This window comes from Hirundo rustica, chromosome 7 (genome assembly GCF_015227805.2).
Source record: "Hirundo rustica isolate bHirRus1 chromosome 7, bHirRus1.pri.v3, whole genome shotgun sequence".
NCBI classification, from domain to species: domain Eukaryota; kingdom Metazoa; phylum Chordata; class Aves; order Passeriformes; family Hirundinidae; genus Hirundo; species Hirundo rustica.
Genome location: NC_053456.1, coordinates 7240424 through 7263391, shown reverse-complemented (window position 1 = coordinate 7263391; position 22968 = coordinate 7240424). Strand labels below are relative to the sequence as shown.

Below are 22968 nucleotides of genomic sequence, written 5' to 3'. Positions count from 1 at the left end.
CTGAACATTTTCATCAATGGTCCAGCTGCAAGCACATGGATTAAAGCCTGGGGCAGTGGTCAGCATGAGGGCAGGGCATCCCAGTTTGCTTCTACAGTTTGTTCGATAAATCTGAGCCCGTGCACAAAATGCAACCAATAGACAACCTGTGAGGGGTGCTTCTGCAGAAGGGAGGATTCCCTGGGAAACAGCAGCTTGAAAGATGTTTTAGGAGATTAATTGAAACTCAATGCAATTTGCCAAGGCGTTTCTGTGGCAGAAAGGAGGAGGAAGAATGAAGTGTTAGCTGATGTTGTCCTATCAATGGCTGATAGGACTGGGAAGCTATTTCCCAGGTGTACCACCCTGCTGAGGCTAAAGGCAGCAATGCCCTTCATGGGAAACCCTGACCTGAGAACTGTAAAAAGCTGGATTCCAGGTAGAAAACAACAAATGTGGCCAGGGCCAGGTATCTTGGTATAAGGAAGAAATAATCAGGAAGACCACACACAGGTACAGTTCATGGGTGACTGGAAGAGATTGTAAGTCCTTTCTTAAGGGCTGTTCAACTTGAATTAGAGTCACAACAAGAACCAGAGTCTGCAGACAGAAATCAAACAAGCACAAAACTGTACTTACACTTGAAGGAACTACAAAAAGAAATGATGATGCCTCCGTGTCTCGAGGTCTCTGGGTGAAGAAGGGTGCAGATATCTCAGCCAAACAGAAGCTAATGTGCTCACTGTGGGGGGAATGGGGGAATGCCATGGGATCCCACCAGCCTGTTCCCTTCTGATCTTCAATGTAATGAACCTATGAGTGAAAAAGCATAGCTTTTATTGAAGGCAGTTAAATTTTGCCTAAAGAATTTTTCTGCAGCGTAATTCCAGGTTTTTGAAAATTGAACAAAGTTCTTGGTTTTGAATACAAATCTTGCCTTGCAGTGTTGCTGTTTGCACACATCACAGAGTTCTTGAGCTATTTAATCCTCATTAGTGAAGCATTATTAATCCACAACACTGAAGGACAGAAGTTATAATTTAGAGAAATCCTTATGGGAAGGATCTCATAGGAGATAAAAAGGAATTAAAGTGTTTCCACAGACTAGTAACACAAGTCATGGCATTCTAAAGCAGTTATTCTATTAATGTTGTAAATTTAAAATTCTTCACAAGAGTTTTGGGTTCCTATGGGTGCTATAAGGTTAGGGAATAATGTTCATTTTTAACCTGTGTTATATCTAAAACCCTGGTCTGTGGAATTCCCGTCTTGTTTGCTCCTTAAGGCTTTCCAGTAGTGTAATGTGTTAGAGAACCACTGAACTGTTCAGCTTACTACCTTGGGATTAGTTTCTTTTATACTCACTACCAGTTTAACCTGTCAAAAACAATTATTAAGCAATTTGTAACGTAGTAGAGATGTAAATGGTCTCAAAAAGCATATGACTGAAAAAAAGAGCAATTGCTGGAGCTTGCATACTTGTAGAAATCCATAATAACTTGCTTCCCAAGGGTTAGACTGCTTGAAAATATTTTGGAGGGTTAGAATTGTCAGGAATTATAAGTCTGGATAAAAGGGGGAAGGGCTTTACAGCCCCCTCCTCGGAGAGAGGGAAATCTCTCTGCTCGTGGGAGGTGCTTCCTTCTGTTCTACACGGAGCAAACAGGAGCAGCTCTCAGGGACCCATCCCAAGTTCCCTGGGAAGGACGTGACACCCCTCGGTTTGAGAAGCTGGGTCTGTCTTCACTCACAGCTTCCACGTGAGAGACGCAATGCCTTGGAAACAGCAGTCTCCAGAAGGGATGCTGCAATCAAAGCGCGAATGAAACAATGGTGCTTTGCGCAGCACAGACAACGGACGTGACACCCAATTCCAAAATGTTTCAGTGTGGGAGGCAAATTATCTCTGCCAGTAACAAAGGGAGCCCATAAAAGAGCTTGTATTTTCACTTAACAAAGTAAAATGGCTGTTTTGATCACATTTAGTGGTTCCTCCACTCCTTCTCGCTGAATTCACCACACAGTGGACTTCAAGAGGTAAAGTACTTAGATTTAAGACTGACCTTTATTTTTATAGTAGCACCACATAACTTGCAGAGCAGAGGTCCCCAGTCTGGGGCTTCCTACAACCCCTGCAGTCGGGCTTGACCTCAGTGCTGGTAGTAGGAGATTTTGCCAATTCAGGGCCAAAAGAGGAGAGGAAAACCTCAGCAGGCAGGAGTTTCTCACTGCAAGTTAGTTGAGCCTGATCTAAAGAGAACCATCATCTTCTGGCACTCGGCAATCCTCAGACCCTTTTTATTTCCTTTCCTTTGCCAAGCTGTGTACATATACCCCACGTAGGAGAGGAGGATGTTCATGCACCTGCACTGTCCTGCCCACTCCAGGTTCCCTGAGTGGAAAAGTGCCCTTTAGCTCTGTCTCTCTAAGTACATTCTTGGGTACAGGTCCTCTATCAGAACTGGTTTTGGAGATGGGTGCTGAGAATTGGAGTGGGGCCTGTTGTAAGTCCTGCACAGCCTCCAGAGCTGCAGTGGAGCTGCAGTGTCCCCGAGTCAGTCATCCACCTGCAGAGTTCCATGCAACTCTCACAGAGTTTGCAATTGCATTTTTAAATTTCACCTATGTAGACAAAACCCAAGACCAACTCTAAATCTTGCAAACACAAGCAAAACATTTTCTAGGAGACCTTCCTGGCTTATGGTTGATGTTTGACAGTTTCTTTTTTTGCCCTATAAAGCCTTTTCTTCCTATAGATAATACACAAGTCTTAGTTAAAACTTTATATTTTTACGAATTCCAGTTCCTTCTTTCTGGGTAGCATCTGGAGAGACTGTCTGTGGACTGTGGACGGCATCTCCACATAATTTCTATTCCTTATCAAATGTTTATTTAGGAAGAAACCAGGCAAGTCCATTCTGGAAGAGTTATTTCCTTTGATCCCAGTCTTTTATTCATCTGAATGGATGTCCTGTAACACTAATGACTCTTGAGCAGTCTGTATTGCTAGCTGGTTTCTTCATGCAGTGATTCTTCCTCATGGCCCTTAAGTCAATGAGAAATTAAGACTGGGAGCTACAATAGTAAAGAAAAGTCACCCGACAGTTGGGCAATGAAAGTAACATTCACAAAATGTGTGGGATATGTCAGCTGATGCACTCACAGAGATTTTTACATGCTGTCTCCACGCTGTGTTTGTGCTGGAAGCCCTTTTTGTCAACAGAGAGAAGAGAGACTCCCAGGGCAGCAGGAATATTTTACACATTTTCGTTAGGACAGCATCAATCCGGTCTTGGTTCCAGTGAGGAAGATCTTCACTGCCAACAGGCAATCCTGGGGTGACAGTGTCAGGTGTCTAAACAGGCCTTGTGGCAGCAGGTTGGCATTTCCAGCTGTTCCAGGCATATGTTTTCTTAGTAGGAATAGTATGCCGTGGAACAAAGATAGAAACTATTGTCAAGAGGGGTGGGGATGAGGGGGAGAGAATTAGAGATTCAGAGAGCAAAGGGAAAAAAAGGCTTAACTAAAATATTTTCACGTTAACTATATAATTCGTGCTTCAAAATTTAAATAAAAGCACTCAGTTCACTACAGACAAAGGTGTTTTTGTATTTTTCCGAAGCAGAAGAGCTCTACTTGCCTGGTATGTAAAGTCATAACAATTTATTGATCATAGGTATGTACTGATAGGTGGCCCTGTTGTGCTTAAACAACCACTTGCAGAGAATGCAGTACCACATAAACATAAGGTGAAATAAACAGTTTGGGATCCCATTTCCTATTTTCCCTGTTCAGTCTCAGGATATAGATCTGTAGGACAGTGACCAGCCTCTTCCCATGTCGTTGTTTAATAGAAGCATTTCCAGAATAAAGGAAGTTACAGAGATAAAAAGAGCATAAGTGCATGCCCAAAGCAAATGAACCACACACACACACACACGCTGTGCAGGACCATCAGAAATAAGCGCTGCAAGCAATACAAATCTTAACTCTGAGGTAAAGTGTGTGCTCTAAATTTAGAACAACTCACTCACACGTTTGTTTGTTTTGTATTTTCCTTGCTTGACTTGTACTTATCAATATAGTGCTAAATTGCCAAACAGTCCCATTACACTGTTAATATTTGCCTCTGCATTTCAATGACAGCTAAAATGCAGTGAAGGAAAAATGCAATCCTCCGCAAGCAAACACTGAGCTGATGGTGATAGAATATCCTGGAGCCAAATTCACATAGTGTTTTGCTGAGAACAAGAACCAAAGCCCTGCATTCTGGCCAGATTTCATCTCTATCAGAATTTACATGTTTTAATTAGAAACCTAGATGTGGCATCTTCTAGCTGCATAAATTACTGTACGATATTAATTTTCCTGCTGTATCCAGAGGTGATTCTTGCTACCTGTTGTAGCACCGATCACAGCAATAGGTGAAACACTCTGCCTTTTTTCTCACAAGCTATTTAAGATTGAATTTGTTGATGTTTCCGCAAGGGAATGAACTATATAATGGCAGAGTACAAGATCCTTAAAGTGAGAAGTTGGATACTTTGAATCTTGGCATCATATATGTATTATGAATGAGAAAGACCAGGGTGGCAGAAGTGCCCTTGCTGTGCTGATGTGCTGCTAGGACTTTTTAGAATTGGGTCAAAAAACAGGCATTGAGATACTTCAGGCTAATCTCCACCAGCTGAGCTCTGAAAAGAGGCAAAATTATTCTGTAATAGCTCAGCTGGGCACGTAAGTGCAAGTCCTGACAGTGACAAAATACAAGCACAAGGAGCGAACAAGGATAAATTTTTCTCTTTTTTTTTTTTTTCCTAATAATAAGACTTAATATTTCTATAAAGAGATTTTTTTAGGAAACTAGGATTATACCATCAAAAATTTTTAAGAAGATTCTCCATTGGTTTGTTAGCAAAAAATCCAAAAAACGTGAGCCCTGGACTGCCATGTTTTTGTACCTGCCTGTGACAACCATAGATTATTGGCCTTGCAGATTTTTAACAAAAACTATGGAGAATTCAGGGTGTGAGATGCATTTTTACAGAAGTTGTCTCTGTCTTGCCACTTTTAGCAATTAGCTACATTCAGAGAAAGAAATCTCAAGTTGTTGGTTTTGGGGTATTTTTTGTTTTGTTTTGTTTTGTTTTGTTTTGTTTTGTTTTTTTCCTAGGGCAGTACATAGCAGCATCCAAAAGCGTGAACCTCTGTTAAAAGATGAGCTGGAAAAGTACACTGCACAGAAGAGTTTCACTTAAAATATGGCATAAGGAGGTGAGTATGCTCTCAGATAGGAGCTTTGAATTGTATTTTGCAGCCATTAACATCTATTTGGACAAGGTGGCATGGGAACATGGGATTTGATTCAGTGTGCTGGGGATTGTCCCCCAAGGCTCACGGTGGTGGTTTGTTGAACCAAATGTGCTTTGGTGCCACTGTGCTTCAGACAGAGGGAAGTCTGACAGATATTTTGGGATATCAGTCCAATACAATCAATTTGTGGTTATTGGGACCTGAGCTTAGTGTGTGTGTTCATTCTGGTTTTAAGTTACTGCTCCTTTGTCAGGCCTGGGATATAAATAAACTCATTTCCTTTGGTGCCTCATTGCCAAAGGATGCCAGAAGGACCATCTTGTTTCAGATTTACTTTACCTGCATTTTCCAGCCTGTCTAATCAGCTGCTCTCCATCTGAGTCCAAGAGTGGTGGCCTCTTCTTGGCCTGGGGGACAGAAAAGGGCATCTCCTCCCTTACTCCAAGAGTAGAACATTAACCCCTTTGCTTCCTTGCCAGGCAAAATGTTCTTCCACCTAATCACAGCAAAGCACAGACCTCCTGGTTCATTGGGTTTACATCAGACAGCACTGCAATTGAGTGAAGGCTTTGAACAGTTTTAATGTCTTTAATTTACCAGGGAGATCAGACAGCAGGTGGTGCATTGTTCAACAGTTCCAGATATGACTGTCTTATGTGCTTTGGTGCTGTACTCATGTTTTAATTATCATGAATTAACATCAGTTAAAGGCACCAGAGCAGCCAGTGAAGACCTGTGTAAGTGCATTTCTTGCTCAGGTCTGGGTGCTGCAGGTCGTGTGAGGAAGTTATCAGGAATGCAGTGTATTGGTGAGGAGGCTCAGGTGTGCACAGATTTTCTGTATCTTGGATAAACCATTTATTCTCACTGTCCCCACTTTCTTCTCATATTGCTTGCCAATTTGTAAAATACACTGCAAGTAGAGAAGTGCTTTTATCTATTTATTTAGACAGAATGATTTGGAGCAGAGTTCTTTTTCACTGTATATCCTGGAAGCACTCTTGAAATCCCGTCTCTATCCTTCAAATAAGCAAACATTCACAATACAATGCTGCAAGAGGATGGCATTTTAGCAGGTAACACTGCACAATGCTGAATAAAGGATGGCAGCTTTCCACGTGCCACCTTTGTAAAGGTAATCTAATTCCATTAGAATTCCTTATGGATGCTCAGGTTACATGGAGGATCCACTGCCCAGCTCACATAACCCAGTCTCTCATGCTGCCAGAAGAAAGGGAGCCAAGCAGTCAAGGGTACAGTGGTTGTTAAACTGTTCCACCCAAGTGCCTAGGGAAATTAATAAGAAATAAATTTCACAAACAACTTGTATTTATTTATAGTATTAGCTATCACAATAATCTCCCAAAGGAGAAAAATATGATTCAAGAATAACTCATCAGAAGAATAGAAAGGGATCTAAGGGTAAAGAGACTTCTTAGATTCCAGAAAATAGAAAGAAGCCTCAAGTTATCTGAGAGCACTCTTTAATTATTTACATTTCTAACGAAAAATAATTTTAAAAGCCAACATGAGCTGTTTTACGCAAATTGATTTCTTAAAACCTTTGAAATCATTTGGACATTTCACTTTTGTCAGTGTTGCTTCTTCCTTTCATTCCTGCAGCACCTTCCCCTCTGCCTGTGCAGATGAGAGTAGCTGTCTCTGCAGAACAGCAATCACATTTTGTTTACTTTGTGTTTCAAAGGGAATTGAACAAGCCCAGGATTCACTTTCTCTAAACAAATACTGGCAAGACAAAGGTATCACAGCTATTCTGGGGACAAGAGGTTCACTGAGATGGGAAATGGTAAAGACCGGCAAGAAAAAGAACATTCAGTGTGTTTTTATCTGAAAAAAAGTTAATCCTTTCCACAGCCTCATTTTCTTTGCTTTTGAGATAGCTCTCCTTTTTCATTTAGGTTTTAGAGTTTTTAAGCTAAGGGAAGCAAGAAACCAAGATATTTTCTTTGTTCCTGTCAAGTAGCTTGAGCAGTTCGAGAACAGAAACCAGTTAGAGCAGTGTGATTAGCGTATCCAATTAAGGCGGATTTGCATATTCACAACACAGCTATGGAGAAATAATTCTGCAGAGATAAGGCAAGTGTGGCAGTGCCTATGTGCCAGTCAGAGCAGCCTGGCACGGTGCTGTGTGGTGATTGAGCAGTGACCAGAGGTGATCCTGCAAAGCCAGCCCCATGCAGCAGGCGGGGGAAGGGCACTGGGCAGGCAGGAGCAGGCTGGAAAAGGGGAATCTGCAACCCGCCTACCCAACTGCAACAGCATCTGTCCAATGGGTTTGTTTCTCCAACATTCATTCCAGCTACCATTTTCTGCTACCTGACAGTTTTGGGGGCCCAACCTCATCAGGAGTTTGGGACACCTGGTCCATGGGCATGGTGGGGTGCAAGGCGGTGGGTGAGCTTTGCAAGGTGCGCAGGAGGAGCTTCACTCATGGATGGATGGTGAAGCTCTGCCTTCTTCTGCCCTGCCGTGTTTGTTCTCCTCCCTGCAGGAGACTACAAACACTGCCTTCTGCCTTAAAATAAAAAAAGTGAATTGTGGATGCTCACAGTAGTCAAAGAGAAATTTTTAGGCATCAGGCAGCAATGAGAGCCTGTGAGAAAGCAAGTCAGATAGACTTTCCCAGGAATTTGCTCTGGAGAAGCTGTGAGAAGATGTTCCAAACAATTTCTAATCTTTGTACCTACTTCCTTTCCAACTTGTTTACAAGTAAAGATGTTTACGAAAGGGTGTTGGCTTGAATACCCAATCATGTTCAGTGTATTGGAACAGTGTATAAAAAGAGTGTGTTTCTGATAAACGTTGCTGTGTGTGCCCTCCAAGAAGATTGGAGTCATGTTGTTATTTCAGCCATCCCAAATGCAATAACGATACTGCCCCAAAAGGCTTTTCACTGTGGTGCTATCCAAGGACCAGGCAAGAAAGCAAACAGCCCTCTGGGAAGCCTCGTACACTCTGTTGGATAACAAACTGGTGCTGGTGATCACAGAAGCTTTGTTATCTCTGAAGGTGAAAAATCACCTCTTGCACTACAGCAATAGCAATCTGTGCTCCATCTCAGTGATTCTCTGGCTCCCACAATTTGTCATCTCTTACCAGCAACTGCGTCGCTACAAACATTTGTGTGAGCACGGAGTGGCTGAGTGAGTGGCACACAGAGCCAGCCGCACCCCGAGCCCATGGGATCTGCATCCCCAGGAGGCTCAGCTTCCTCCCCAAGGGCTGCCCAGTGATTGGCAGTGTGCAACATCCATGGGTGCTGATTTTAGAAAGAAATAATGTGGTTTCTGTCCTTAATGCTCGTCTCCTCCTCCTCAGTGCTGGCAGCTGAAGTCGTGGTGTGCAATTGCAACAAATCCGGTCAGGAGGGACTCCCTGGAGCGTTCTCCCAGGTACAGCTGCACAGGCCACATTCACTTTCAAAACTGCCATCGGAAAGGCAACAACAGAAATTAACTCGTGGTATTTACTGCTGCAAAGTATCAAGGAAAACTTAATGAAATGCCTAAGGCAGGACCATTACAAAAATCCTAAATTTATAAACTGGTATCACATCCACCAGGGTAAAGACCGTGAGCTCTCACCCTCCATGCCACAAAGAGGCATTAAGCACATTTGGTTGTGGAGAAATGTCTCTCTCCAGGAAGATACATCTTTCTATAATTACCCACGATAGGCGTTTTACTCTGGAATGCTCATTCCTGGTTTATCTAGTCCAGTAACCCATGGAGGATTTTTTTATTTTTAATGGTCTCCATCTATGATTATCCACAATTGTCTCTTTCCTTCCTATCCCCTTTGTGGCATCAGTTCTTTATTAGAAACTTAATAAACTTTGTGTATGTTCTAAAGATAATATTGAAAACGTAAAATTGTGTTCTGCATTTTATAATTGGTGTGGAAAAAAAGGGGGAGATCTAATCCTATTGGGCCTTCTATTTTGCTCTCTCTCCTTTTTCCCGTTTGAATGGTAAGCAGCAAATTTTAATTAGCTTCATTTCCACAATTCAGTCATGCATATGTAATCTTTGTTCACACTTTTATAAAGTAAAATTAAGTGAAAGAAATGGGGTAATAATAGAAAGCTTGTCTGAGCAGAACAAATGTGAATTATCAAACGTAAGGAAAGATGACTTCGACTACACAGCTTGAAGTTCCACAAGGTTTGAGGTGATTTTTCTGAAACAGAGGTGCATAAATAATGCACAGAAACAGGTGCTGATTATCCTGTTTGGGGCATCTTTTGTTCATTGTGTACTTGGGCTGCTGAGGTACAGTGATAACCACTGAATGTGAGGAGACTGCTTAATAACCACTTCCTAATGTTTCTCTTTTATCATGAGCTGCAAGTGTCACATGAGCTTGTCTAGTTAATAAAAATCACTTTGTGAACCCACTGTTCTTAGATTTGGTACTGGAGCAGATCACTGTACTGGGACCCTCTCTATTACAGCTGCAAAAGCTGTACTGCTGTTTTGCAATGTAATTTAAAGGTTTCCTAATCCATATACACACCCTCTAATTAAATGTTTCCAGGGGTTACCTTAGGAGCCTTCAGTGCTATGGTTTGAAACTAAAACTAAAGACTGCATTAAATTCTTTCCCCCTGGGGTGAGACACAGGAGGGGGAAGAACATTTGCATCCCTGCTACTCAGATTATTTGAAAGCATTGACTTTCATTGGGATTACTGACTCGATTATTTCTGTTATCTAAGAAAGATGAAGATATTTCTGTTATCTATGAGAAGATGGAAATTTGAAGGGAAACAGTCCACGTGTCTAAATCTAAAGCTCATCTTATTTTATAACTTCCAAGAAGCCTCTTTAGAGTCTAACCAGTTATTTTAAGAAACTATGAGTTCAATAGCAGCAGCTGAAAACCAGAACCTCCTGTTGATGTAAATCAGTCTGTGGCTGCACAGGCTCCATAAACAGCACTGCAGATGCTGAGGTCTTCAGGAGAGGAAATGTGAAGTAGTGAAGCATGTGGGCAGTAGCACATACAGTAGTGAAATCTGCAGCCCAGTGAATGTTAAACTCATGAGGAGATACTTTCTCTTCAACACCATTCACACATTCAGCCTGACAACCAAACCACAGCTTTAGGAGAAACACCTCTTCCTATGACAGGAAGTGAATTTCAGATATGAGGGGATTTGGTTGGTTTGTTTTTTTTTTTTTTTCTGTCTCTTGAAACCTGCTGTGCTGCTGGTGACTAAGGATGGCCAAGATTTTGGTTAATGGTTAACAGAGTAGTATAACCACCCAGACTCTGACTTCCTCCTGCTGGGGCCGGGACCAAAAGTTGCTTTGCTTGCTGGGAAGCAGGCAAGCGTGGAAAGCAGAGCAGCTCACACCGTGAGGGGCTGGAGAACAGAGGCTTCACCCTGTGGAGAAAGGAGGAGGAAAACCCAAAAAGAGAGAGAGGTGCTTGCTATAAAGGTAAGAGCTGAAACCTTTTCCTGTTCAACTTACTGACTCAGAGGCTGCTGCTCACAAACCAACAAACCCCACAGGCGTGGCTGATTGAGACACATTCATTATACCTGACTGCTCGGACATGTGTGGCTTGGGGAGAGGAGCAAAGTAAGGAAGGATCTGTTTGCTGTGAACTTGAAAGTTGGAGAGGGCAGGAGAGCACTTCCTCTACCCTGGGATTGCTCATGGCAGCAGAGACACCCACTTCAGACTGTTCTCATCTCATCGACCACAGCCATGTCCCAGAGTTTGAGGTGGTTCTGGCTGTCAAGATCATCTTGGCCTTAATCTATATCTGCATCTTCGTTGCGGGCCTCTTGGGCAACAGCATCACCATCAAAGTCACCAGGATCCTGCAGAGGAAAGGCTACCTGCAGAAGGAGGTCACCGACCACATGGTGAGCCTGGCCTGCTCCGACCTGCTGGTCATCCTTCTGGGCATGCCCGTGGAATTCTACAGTGCCATCTGGAACCCCTTTTCTACCCCCCATGGCAACATTGCCTGCAAGCTCTACTGCTTCCTCTTCGAAGCCTGCAGCTATGCCACCGTGCTGCATGTGGCCACGCTCAGCTTTGAGAGGTACGTGGCCATCTGCCACCCCTTCAAGTTCAAGGCTGTGTCTGGCCCCCGCACGGTGAAGTTGCTCATTGCCTTTGTCTGGGGCACATCTGTCATCGTGGCTCTGCCCCTGCTCTTTGCCATGGGCACAGAATATCCCCTGGAGATCGTCCAGGGCTACCAGAGAATCCGCTCCTGTGTCAAACCTACTCCCAGGCACTACATTCCTGAGCTGAAGCACAACATGACCATCTGCACCAACCTCTCCTCCAAGTGGTCTCTCTTTCAAGGCAGCATCTTCAGCGCCTTCGTTGTGTACATCATCGTGCTGGCATCTGTCACCTTCATGTGCCACCGCATGATGAAAGCCCTGATGATCCACAAGGAAGGGACTGTGGCAGTGAAGGATGGACTGAGGCATCAGGAGCAGTACCTGCGGAAAAGTGAAAGTTCAAAGGGCAAGAGCTCCAGGAGACAGATCATTTTATTCCTGGGTAAGAGCCATGTCCTGCTCTGCCTCCCCTCCCTCCCCTACCCCGTTTCCACTTGGGGAGAAAGCCCAGAAATCTCTGTCTTTATCTCACCAAGCTCTCTAAAAGAGTTTGAGAGTGGTACAAAATGAGGGGTAATACTTTTGGTTGCGATGATGCATTTCAAGAAGCCTGATGTTTCTGTATGTTTGGGGGGTTTTCTGTCATTAGAACAGGTGAGTGAGAAAAAGAAGGAAAAATCCATTTACTGGCTGCTATTTCTTTTGGCATTTATTACATCCTGCGTGCAGCAATATGGGTGACAGGCTGTTCCAGCTTGACCTTTGGAGTAGCAATAGGCCTGGATATAGAGTAGCTCTTACTTAGATGTTTTCCCACTAAATTATGAATATGAGTGTATTTAGTAAAGCTGCTGATGGGAGGGAAGACTGTCTTGCAAGATCTCAGGCTTGTCTCTCTGAAGACATTTCAGAGTGTTGATTCAGGATGCTCTCTGTTGATTCAGGATGCTCCTTGGAGAGTTACTAGCCTCAGCAGTTGTGGCTCTGTTGCATCTGAGCATTAAGGAAGCTGGGCTGGAGAGATGATTAGGTCTCACAAACTGCCGTTGCCCTCTTTGAATTTTTTTTCCCTCTGGTTTTATTTGAAGGCCTGTAATCCTGAAATTATGTTTGATTCTGATCTCTCTTGCTGCATTTGTCAGACAAAAAACTAATCAAGCTATCATTTCACTAGCTTGGAATCTTTCTGGGCAGTGATCCGTGCAGTCTCCACATTTGTTGATAGTCTTATAGGCACCCTTAATCATGCCCTGGCTGCATTACTGTTAGTTCCTGTTTTGTTGGGTTCCTTATTATGATACTGGATATGATAAATAAATCATCTAGAGTAGGAATGCACAGCAGACCCAGTATTTCTGTGTTAATTTTTGGTGCTCTGACTGATAAGGCAGAGATGGACTTGAAATCCATGGGTCTGTCCACTTCTACAGCTTTAAGTCGATTAGATTTCCTATTACTTTTTTCCCTCTCTTGTATTTTTTTTTTTCCTCTGCTTCCTCATCGTGTTCTGCTTTTGCCATGGTCTGTCGCAGGCCATGAAGCTGCCGTGAAATGAAGAAATCATCTCCTCTCACAAGGTGTTGAGAGGCCCCATCTGTGGTTTATTAAAAGGGGTCTCTGTCCCTCCCTGCAGTGACAGTATGGATTTCTGGGGCAGAGGCTCAGCAGTGGATCTAAACACACCTGTTTTAGCAGAAAAAGAGATCTGTTCTTGAAGTGCTGCTTGGGGGATCCTTGGATATATGTGGATCTCCCTCCCTTTGTGCGTTACCTCAGCTACCTTAAAGCCAAGCCTAAGATCCAGATCCTGGCTAGGTTGGGAGGAGAAGGTAAGTTGCAAAAGTTCATTGCAAAAGTGCAATGAAAACAACTGGTTTGCCCTTTATGATGAGGGAATTTGCCACCCAGTGTATCTGACACTTCCGCTGTACTCTCTGCTTTCTGAAGGCAGGAGATACTTGTGTGAATTCCCCAAAATTATTTCAGTGGCAAGACTCTTAATACAAGTCTTGCTAATTTACTTGGCTTGGGGAATAAATTAATAAGCTGAGGAGAAAGAAACTCCGGCTTGCATTTCTGGGAACAATGCAAAGTAATTCAATTTGGAGATTTCATAAGAGTGATGCTTTAGGGCAGTTTTAACCCAGAAGAAATGAACATATAAATTGTTTACAAATCTCTGAATTTAAATATTGTGATTTAGAAGTCCTCTTTGTTTCTCATTTAACAGATGGGTCAAATTAAAACCAATACTTGCACATTTGCAGCATATTTCACTTTTAATGTGAAATGTAAATGACAGTATATAGCATCATGTCTTTGTACATCTAACAGCAATAAAAACAATTTAGCATTTTCTTCTGGTTGTTAAAAGTGATAAGTTCTATAAAAGGGAGATTAAAATCATAAATCTGACTATGAGAAAAAGCTAAGTAGAGGATGACACAGAGGATGAACTAATGCTTTTTTAGTGTCATGTTATTGTGTGGCACTCGAGAACATTCATGGAAATTAATTGTAAATGTTGAAAGTGAAAGATTACTTGCCATGGATGGTATTGATGCTTGCAGGAGGAGCTCTGGAGGGGGCAACACCACTGCAGAAACTGGGTAGCTGTGACATGTCTGAAAACACCTGGCTGATGGCTCTTTCATGAAATGCAAGCTTTTAACAGTATTCAAAACCTCTTTATATGCTTGACCCACCCTGACAGGGATCCATTTAGTCTTTGTGGCTACTTGATCTTGTCTTTCTCCCATGGCCATGAAGGCAGTGAGCACCTAAATGGTCACAAGGTGCCACTGGGGGCCTCTTGCTGCTCCAACACCTGAGCTGAGGCCCCTGCACTCTAGCAGAGACTTGTCAAGAAAAGCTGAGTTTGGAAAACAATATCTTATAAATTTTATAAGCGGGTTGTAGCAAACACAGAAAGGGAATGTAAAGTAAGGATTCCGTAAAAAAGACCTCCAGCTAGTGCAATAATTATAAATGTTGCAAAAAGAACGCTTCCATCGCTGAAAATAAGTTAAGAATCTTTAGGAAGTGCTAACACTGGGAAAGGGGAGCAGTGTGGGATGAGCCTCCACCACCAGCAGTGCCTGCTCACTGGCCATGGCTACACACTTCTCAATCTGGTCATTGTCCAGAAGCTCTTTGTACAAAAACAGCTGTGGGGTTTGTCATCACACTGGGTCTGACTCACCTGAACTTGCACTCTACAACAAAGCAGATGGAAAAGCCCAGATGGAAAAGCTGTCGGTTCTAAAGCTTCTGTGATGTCTCCCTTGACAGCTTCAGTTTGAGCTTCTGCTAAAAGCCTTGGTCATTTTGCATAAAGCAGCTTCAAGCCTACCGCAGTAGAGACGCTGAAATGAGAGTCCATTATTTCTGCTACATCCTCTATCTTTGTATTTTACACTCCCAATTGGCCCTTTGGAGCAACAATCCTCTGTTTCCACAGATCTCCTGAGTGGAGCTGCTGGGCACGGTGGGTGCTTTGCCACTTGACCTCTGGGCAGCATTTTTCTGTCTCCTGTCCATGATGAAACATCCATCCTTCCCAAGATGTTCCATCCAGAAAAGGGAAATATCAAAATACTCTGGCTGCTGTGGAAGTGCTGGCGGAGGTGCATTAAAGCACTGCTGGAGCTGCAGCAGTCTGCAGGAGCTAGAGGAGGCCCAGTCCAGCACCCTCAGCTCCCCTGGGACATGTGAGGTAGGAAATTCCCGCTGCCCTCTCTTTCCCAGCTCTACAGAACTGCAACTTTTCTGCTTTGGGACCATCTGATGCAGGATGAATTTTGCCTGGACAGCAGATATCCTACAGCTCTTTCAATAAGCAGGCAAGGGAATTTGTTATAACCTATGGCAGGGTCTCCATCTGAAAAAGGCAGTGCAGTGGTGATTTTTACATTTTTTAATGTCGTGTAACCCTTAAGTGTGTCAAATACACTGAGTGTTGACCTGAAGGTGGTGGCCTGGTGGTGTTCTGTGATGTGGTATGGTACAGACAGCTTCAGGTGTGGTCTGCTTTACAGGGCAGCAGTAGCCAGAGACTTTACTGAGACTTTGGGGAGTGCCATGGAAAGAGAATCCCTGTCTCTAAGTGGGGAAAAAAAAAAAAAAAAAAAAGGAAATGGGCAGAAGGGAAGGGCTGGAAAAGCTAGGCAGCAGGAAGTCGGACCTGACCAAGGACATTCCACTTTTTTTGTGTATAATGTGTTAAAACCATGCCAGGCTATTCTATAACAACACCCAAGCCTCTGTAAACACCTTGAACAGCTGTGCCAAGCCATAAGCTGAATCTAGATAAAACCTTGACTCAGAACTTCAAAGGATCTCTTAGAACTTAAGTTGGAGCACCATTTTCTTCCCATGTACTGCTGCTGACAGTTTAATGCTCTGCTCAGATTAAAGGTATTTTGTGTAGGAATAGCCTCTCCAAAGATCACTAAAGAAGTGTATTTTGTAAGGCACGTGGCGAATTTCAGGGGGCAAATTACTTCAGAGTACTTCAAGTAGTTGTGAAAAATACATGGTTGTCATCTAGATATGACTCAGGCACAGAGTAATTTGACAGCTGTAAGATTTCTTTTACAAGAAAATTAGATGCTTCTTCATAGGCTGGAATTTGGCTGGGTTTTTCCGTACCGAAAAAGTTGAAGGTTAGGGATGGAACAAAAATGGAAAGAATAACCTAGTTTATGAGATTCTAGAACACAGCTCCAGCCCACGTTCTTTGAACTCAGCTTCGTTGACTCCACTTGGTTCATTTCTTTAATCATTCCATTGAGCTGTCTTTCTTCAGGACCTTTGTTGTGTCTGAAGATGAGTACACTGTATGCTGGATATGATTTTAAACTGTGTTTTCTGTGGCGATTCCATCCGAAAGTTTTCCTGAGCAGGGCTTTGAATTCCACAAGGCAAGTAGGAGGCTCAGTGCACTGAAATGGGTGGCAGGGGCTGAGGGAACATGAAACACACAGATCAACTCAGCTGTATGGGGCATCAACACTCTGTAACTAGTAAGTTTTTTTCTTTTAGGTCCTGCTTCTAGGAAAAGTGATAAAAGCAAATTATTTTCCTGCCGGTGTTCGGTAAAATTTGTCTTCCTCTTCTCTGCAAAAGCATTAACCCGGTGTCAATGGCAAAACCGTTCAGTGGTGCTGAATGCTGGTAGCACAAAACTGAAGCTGGGCTCTTCAACAGGTGACAATGGAAAGGCTGCATTGAGGGATGATGGTTTCTCAGGGCAATTGTGTACAAATAATCTCCTCTGAAGAGCGGGGGAACTTCTGTCAGGTTAAAAAAAACCAACAAAACAACCCACCATAAAACAGACTTAAGGCAAACTTGCAAAATCCAGACATATGTATGTTCAGGTTTCCCACACAGGAATTTAAAAAGGAACATAGGGAGAGACCAGCATAATTTTCCTCCCTATTGTACAGAAAGCAATTTATCCACTCCTGCTTTTAACTGGACTCATGTAATAGAAGACTGTGCTTTCAGCATGAGGGGACAGTCTTCCTTTCCTCCTACACTGAGGGGTGGCAAAACAGCACCAAGAGAAATAGAATCGAAGAATAGGGACTAATTGAGGCCAGCACCCCCAAGGTATTTAAGACTTTTGTAGTTTTTATGGAAAAATCAATGTGTGATTACACTTTGCATTAGAGATCCTAAAAAATTGCTTCAGCATTTAAAGTCTGCAGCTTTGAAAACAACCTCACCCCGCAAATACTGTAGTCAGAGGACCAGATTCATCACTAATGTAATTCACATAATTCCCCATAGAAGATACCTTGGCAGATAGGGTTTCTGGGGACCCCTAAGCATTTTTTTTGCATGAGAAGCCCATGAGGACAATGAGTGCTTTGCTGGTGCTATGTTAAAGTTGTGGCCATACCTCTGTCTTTCACCTGATGCCTACAAGGAAGCTGGAATGTCACCTGTCTGTAGGGACTTATAGGTTTTGATTCTTTGTGCTTCAGCATCTGTGCTGCCCAGAGAATAAGCTAAGATTCCTGAAGTACTTCTGCCCTACACTTACAGCTGCCCAAAGTCTTTAAGCCTCATTAAGGACCGTTACCTGTGTTGGCCTTAAAATTAATATTATTAATCTCTCTCTCTTTCTCTCTTACAAGCTGTAGTTAATAAACCTAGTGGCCCTTGGTTCTTCTGGCACTCTGAGGTAAATGCTAAGGAAGGAATTAGGGAATAGCAGGCAATATCCCTCACCGTGGCAACCTGAGCCAAAAAACAGGAAGGGGACTGCTGCTTTTGGAGTTGAGGACAGGCTGTGTCACCTCAGCTTCTGAAAAATGCCTCTGTTTCACGGCAAACCCTCCCCAAGACATGTTTTCTTACAAGTAGAAGCTTTCGAAAAATGTCTTTTTCTTCAGAGCGGATAAGAAAGCAGGAAGATTTATTTCTCTCAAAGTGGAGAAACACAGATGTTGCTAAGGTATGAAGTGGATTGAGGGAGATAGCCCTCAGAGAAACAGAGCAGCCCTGCATTAGGGAACCCTGTCCCATCAATTTTGGTCTACTGCCCTTATGCTTTGGTCAAGAGATTATTCTCTTAAGCATTAATTTCCCAGTTTTTCTCTGTTTTCTTGCTATCTTTTCTGAGCAAGATGCCACTCAAATGCAGAGATTGCTCTTGCAACTCCCCAGTTTCACTAGGTAGGAATCATTTGTGGGAAGTTCACAGATAATTTATTGGAATCTTCACCTGTGAAAGCTAAATGCATTATCTAATCCTCTGTTGTTTCATATTCAAATCATTCCACATTTCCTGTAATTAAATCTTTTGTTTTCCTATCTGATATTGGGGCCTTTTAACAATGGTTGTAGGCCTGTGAATTTTAATGGGGAAGAACTTTAATATCTGTGCATTTGTTAGCGAAGCTTTCGATTTTGTTATTTATTATCTTAATTAATGACACAGAGGGGTCGAGTGCACCCTCAGCACATCTGCAGATGACAGGCACCAAGCTGAGTGGTGTGGTTGACACACCTGAAGGGCAGGATGCCTTCCAAAGGGACTTGGACAAGTGTCCAAGGCCAGGTTGGACAGGGCTTGGAGTGTCCTGGTGTGATGGAATGTGTCCCTGCCCATGGCAGGGGGTTGAAGAAAGATGAGCTTTATGGTCCCTTCCAACCCCAAACCATTCAATGGTTCTGTGATTCCGCTACATAACTTCTTGGTTTACTGAAGGCAACATTTGTGTAAGAAACTGAGAACAGACCAATATCTTAAAGACTTCTCCCCTTTCATTGTAGCAGGTGAGTTCCTAAACCACTGAAGATGAACAGCGAACATTTCAAATTCTACTTGGCACAATGTGCTGGAGCAGTTTTTCAGCCTTTTTTGAGGGTGTCATAAGCTTATACTGCTTAGGTGAGAAAGCAGTTATCCTTATGATCTCTGCTATTCATGGATGAATAATATCAAGGTCAGAATATTATGGATTAAATGAGTCTGCCAAGAACCTTTTAATCTTATGAACTGTGACTTACAAGGAAAGGTGAAACTGAGAAAGAGATCTCCTGCTGTGATGAGCTAACTTTTCCATGTTTCCTCTTAAGCTGTCTGTAAGCTTCTCGTTGTTGCATTAATTCCCTCTTAAAAGCACCCAGCATTTTTGTTCTTGTCAGTTTTTAGAAGAAGGAATTTCAGTTGAAATGCAGATACGAGGTTAGAGTTGTGGATCTGTCAGCAGGTGTGTGCTGTTACAGAAGCATGCAGGAGAGTTCTGTGAGCGCTCAGAATGTGCTGGACAATCATCTGCACAGGGGCACACGTGTAACAATTACCAGGAAATGAAACTTTAATCATCAGTATAAAAACAACAGGGGTGCATTAGAGAAGATAACATTTCTTAGCCATCCAGCCTTGTCCTCAGTGTAAATGGTTTTCTTTCCCCAAGTTTGATTAGGTATCTGCTCCAATCTCTAGCTGAACCTTGCAAAAGGGCTCAGACCCTTTCAGAGTGTAGCGTAAATATTATGTCCCTGCTCACGCAGCATTTCTGCAAATCCACCTTGATTTGCTCCTCCATATATTATTGCCAGCTTGCTTTTTGGTGAGTGTAATCATTGTCTTACACATGTTTTTGTGGTATGTCCAGTATGGTGCTGCTGAAGGTGATTTTGATTTGAAGAAATATTAGAAGACTTTTTTGATTGCTCCTTCCTAACCAAATCCCTGGAGTTCAGTATATACGTGTGCCTGCTATCAGATCACTGTAACTGCAATTATTATAGTCCTTTTACCATAAGGCACAAAATTTAAATTGTGAAACTCACTGTTGTGGAGGCCAGATGTAAAAAACGAGCTCCTGAAGAGGTTAAATGTAACCTTGAAGGATAGTGCTGTCAAGAACAAGATCTAATCTCCAGTCCGGAAAGTCCTGATACTGCTGGCTGCCAAGACCTTGTTGCGAATAGAACAAGAAAATCCCTTGTTCCTTCTCCTGCAGATCTCTGTGTGGAATCATCACAGAGAGAAATGAATGGGCACATGAGTCCTAGGTCTGTCCCAGTAAGTCTGCTTTTAATATGAAACTTTCTGTATATGCAAAACCAGGCATGTAATCTGTCTGCCTTCAGCCAGGAACAGGAACATGAGCTTTTAAAAATGGCAGAACAAAAATTTTGAGAAGACGGGAGAAAAAAGAGGATTGAAATGCTCTCCCTCAAATTTTGGTTATTTTTCCCTACACACTTCTGCCCCTAAAATGTAAACTTTTCAAGGAAAAAAAGCTGTTCATTTCTGGATGTGTTACTTACCTCTGTTGTGTGTACATGCAAAATGTGTCTCATTTGATAAGCTCTAGTACTTGCTGATTTTTTAATTCCTATGCCTCACCTAGCCTCACTCTCCAATAAAGACAGCTTTTGAGCTCCCTGAATTTGAAAGTAAAGCTGACATTTGTCCCATAGAAGCACTGAAAACGAAGGTCCCCACCAGCTGAATCTCTCAGTAATGCTTTAAGATATCTGTAGAAGAGAGCTCTTGAATATGCTAAGACTGAACCAAAAATCAGAATAAAACTTTTAAGGTAGCTGAAGATTGCAGTACGTCAGCAACAGAGTACACAGATACTCAAGCAATCTTTCTTGTGAACACAACTTTTAACATGTCAGGTTTTAACTATTAGATAAGAACCAGTGTTGGGTGGTGAAGGTCAAACAGAAGTCAGAAGCAAGCATGCTGGCGCTTGCCCTTGTTCTTCAGACAGTGAAATTGCTAAAAGCCTTCTGGTTTTCTGTCACAGGTTTACTCAACAGACCTTTCTGATTGCTTGAAAGGAATGCTTGTCTAAAATGGATGAAATGGGTTGTGTCACAGGTGTTCAAAAGATGGTATTTAAGGGATTTTTTTTTTGTCTTGAAAGCCGAAATACCTAAACCGTAGTGCTGGTAGTGATGACATCAACTTCTGCCAAATGTGTAAAAGCATGTATTGGCATTTTCAGACATATACAAATGTTTGAACTCTTGGATGATGATTCTAGAGGGGTAATTTAGTTCCTGAAGTTTAATGGTTTAGAATATATTTGTTTTTAAACTTTAAAATTATAAACTAGTTTTTTTAAACTTTTGAGTTTAAAATTTGTGAAAAAATGCAATGTGTAACTATCCATATTGAGGTTGGAGGGAAAAAAGCTACTAAGGTGGCTGGAGGATGGGGAGACAGATCTTTAACAGAAGCTAAAAAGAAGTTGTAATGTTTAATGTGGCAAACAGAAGAATACAGCTGGCCTTGGGTTGTCTGTGAGTACAGTGGGGCAGTGAGTTCCAAGGAAAGAGGAAGATCTGGTTTGTACCCTGGTTTGAAAACCCAAAAAGGGGTTCAGAAGCAGCTGAGTGCAGAGTGACTCTGGGCACAATCGGTCTGATCTCACCGTGCGGCGAGTGGAGCCTGGCACTCCTGCAGTGCGTGTTCAGACACTGCCCACGGAGCCCAGCCTGCTTACATCAGGTTGTGCCAAGCAGTTTGCAATTGCCTGCAGCTGCAGAGGAAGAATGTTCCCTGCAGCCTGCACACCTTCCTCTTCAGCTTAGAGGCTTGGGTCTGAAAGTTGTGGCACCCTTGATTAAGTCCAAATTTAAAGAGCTTTAAATCCATGCTGACTATCGATTTGCTATAAAAACAAAACAAACAAAAACAAAACAAAACCCCAACAACAAACAATAAACAATCAAACAAAACCACCAAAACAACAACAACCAAACCAAACCAAAACAGCAGTAGAAGAGCAAGATGAGAAAGTTCTTCTGAAACTGCTGCCTGCTTGTTTTGTGGGCACAAAGGGCCATCACCCCCCAGCTGGAGCAGTGTCTGTGCCCATGGAGGGTTGTGATTGTATCTCTCTTCTTGCCTTCAGTGCTCCTCTTGTGCCCCTTTTTAGAAAAATTTCCCCACTGGCATACTTGGAGCAGCCTTGGGAACTCATTGTTAAAAGTTGATGTCTGCAGGCTGAAGCTTTCCATTGGCTTGATTCCCTTCCCTTTTCCTACCTCCTGCTCATATACACTTCTACTGAATTCTAAAAAGCTTTTTGATAGGGACATGGAATTCAAACATCCCCCTTCTATTTGTCTCCTGGTCCAAGCCAACATTTAAATGCATTCTTTTCTATTACTGAGAACATATTGACAATTTAGGAAACATTGTCCTACAGTGCAAACACTCTGGTATTACAAAATACTGCCATGTTCTCTGCATTGATCTAAATGAGAGCATTGGCACAAGAACTAATAGGTCTATGGGGGCCATGAATGAGTACAGGCAGAAATGAGAAAATTTCTAACCATGAAAAGGACATGTTCAGGGACAGTTTTCCAAGTGGAGAGCGGGACAGAGCTCATTCAGTTTCTGGGGTAGAGAATGTGATCATTTCTGCAAGTCTTTGGTGTTGGGAGTGGAGACATGTCTCTGGCCATAAAGCCAAGAGCTCCTCTGGTTTGGAAGGAAAAGGTTGGAATGAAAAATGAGTTTGCTGCTCCTTGGTGTGGCCCATGTGACTCTGTATCCTCCTTTGAGAGACTGCTGAATTTGCAAGGTCCAGCATGCCTAAGCCAGCTGAACACTTTCAGATACCTCTCAAATACCTTCGCCAGAAGGAAACTTTGAGAAAGGTGGCCTGGGGCCACACAAGTCCCCCTTGGGGCACATACAGATCTCTGCCTGTAGGTGAAGGAACCATTTCCTGCATGTTTTGGTCTCTGAATCACGGGTAGTTTATCCCTGTGCTGCTCCTCCTCTTGCCGCCCAGATCCACTCTGCCAGGCTGCCCTGGTGCCCTCCTCCAAGCCCATGTGGCTGTCAGCCACCCTGTGCCTGATGACTACTGCTCAAAACCCTGCCTCTGAGCCCCTATCTCCAAGAGAGAATTGCTTTAACCTTATCAAATGGAGGTGAAATTTAAAATGACTTAATGTTTATTTGCTGACAGGCAGGAATGTCCTCTAAATTGACTGTCACAGCTGGAACACAATGATGTAGGACAAACTCATAACCTCTTTCTGGCCTTCAATGAAACAATGTTAAGT

At 42.8% G+C, this 22968-nt stretch overlaps 1 protein-coding gene across 1 annotated transcript in view; it reads left to right on the top strand.

The window, feature by feature from the left end:
• The first annotated feature begins 10977 nt into the window (after positions 1 to 10977).
• The window catches only part of GPR39 (G protein-coupled receptor 39), a 73587-nt gene continuing 61596 nt past the window's right edge, over positions 10978 to 22968 (top strand). Inside the window, exon 1 of the mRNA XM_040069652.1 lies at positions 10978 to 11845. Within this exon, the coding sequence (XP_039925586.1) occupies positions 10978 to 11845 (868 nt within the window). The remainder of the gene's footprint in view (positions 11846 to 22968) is intronic.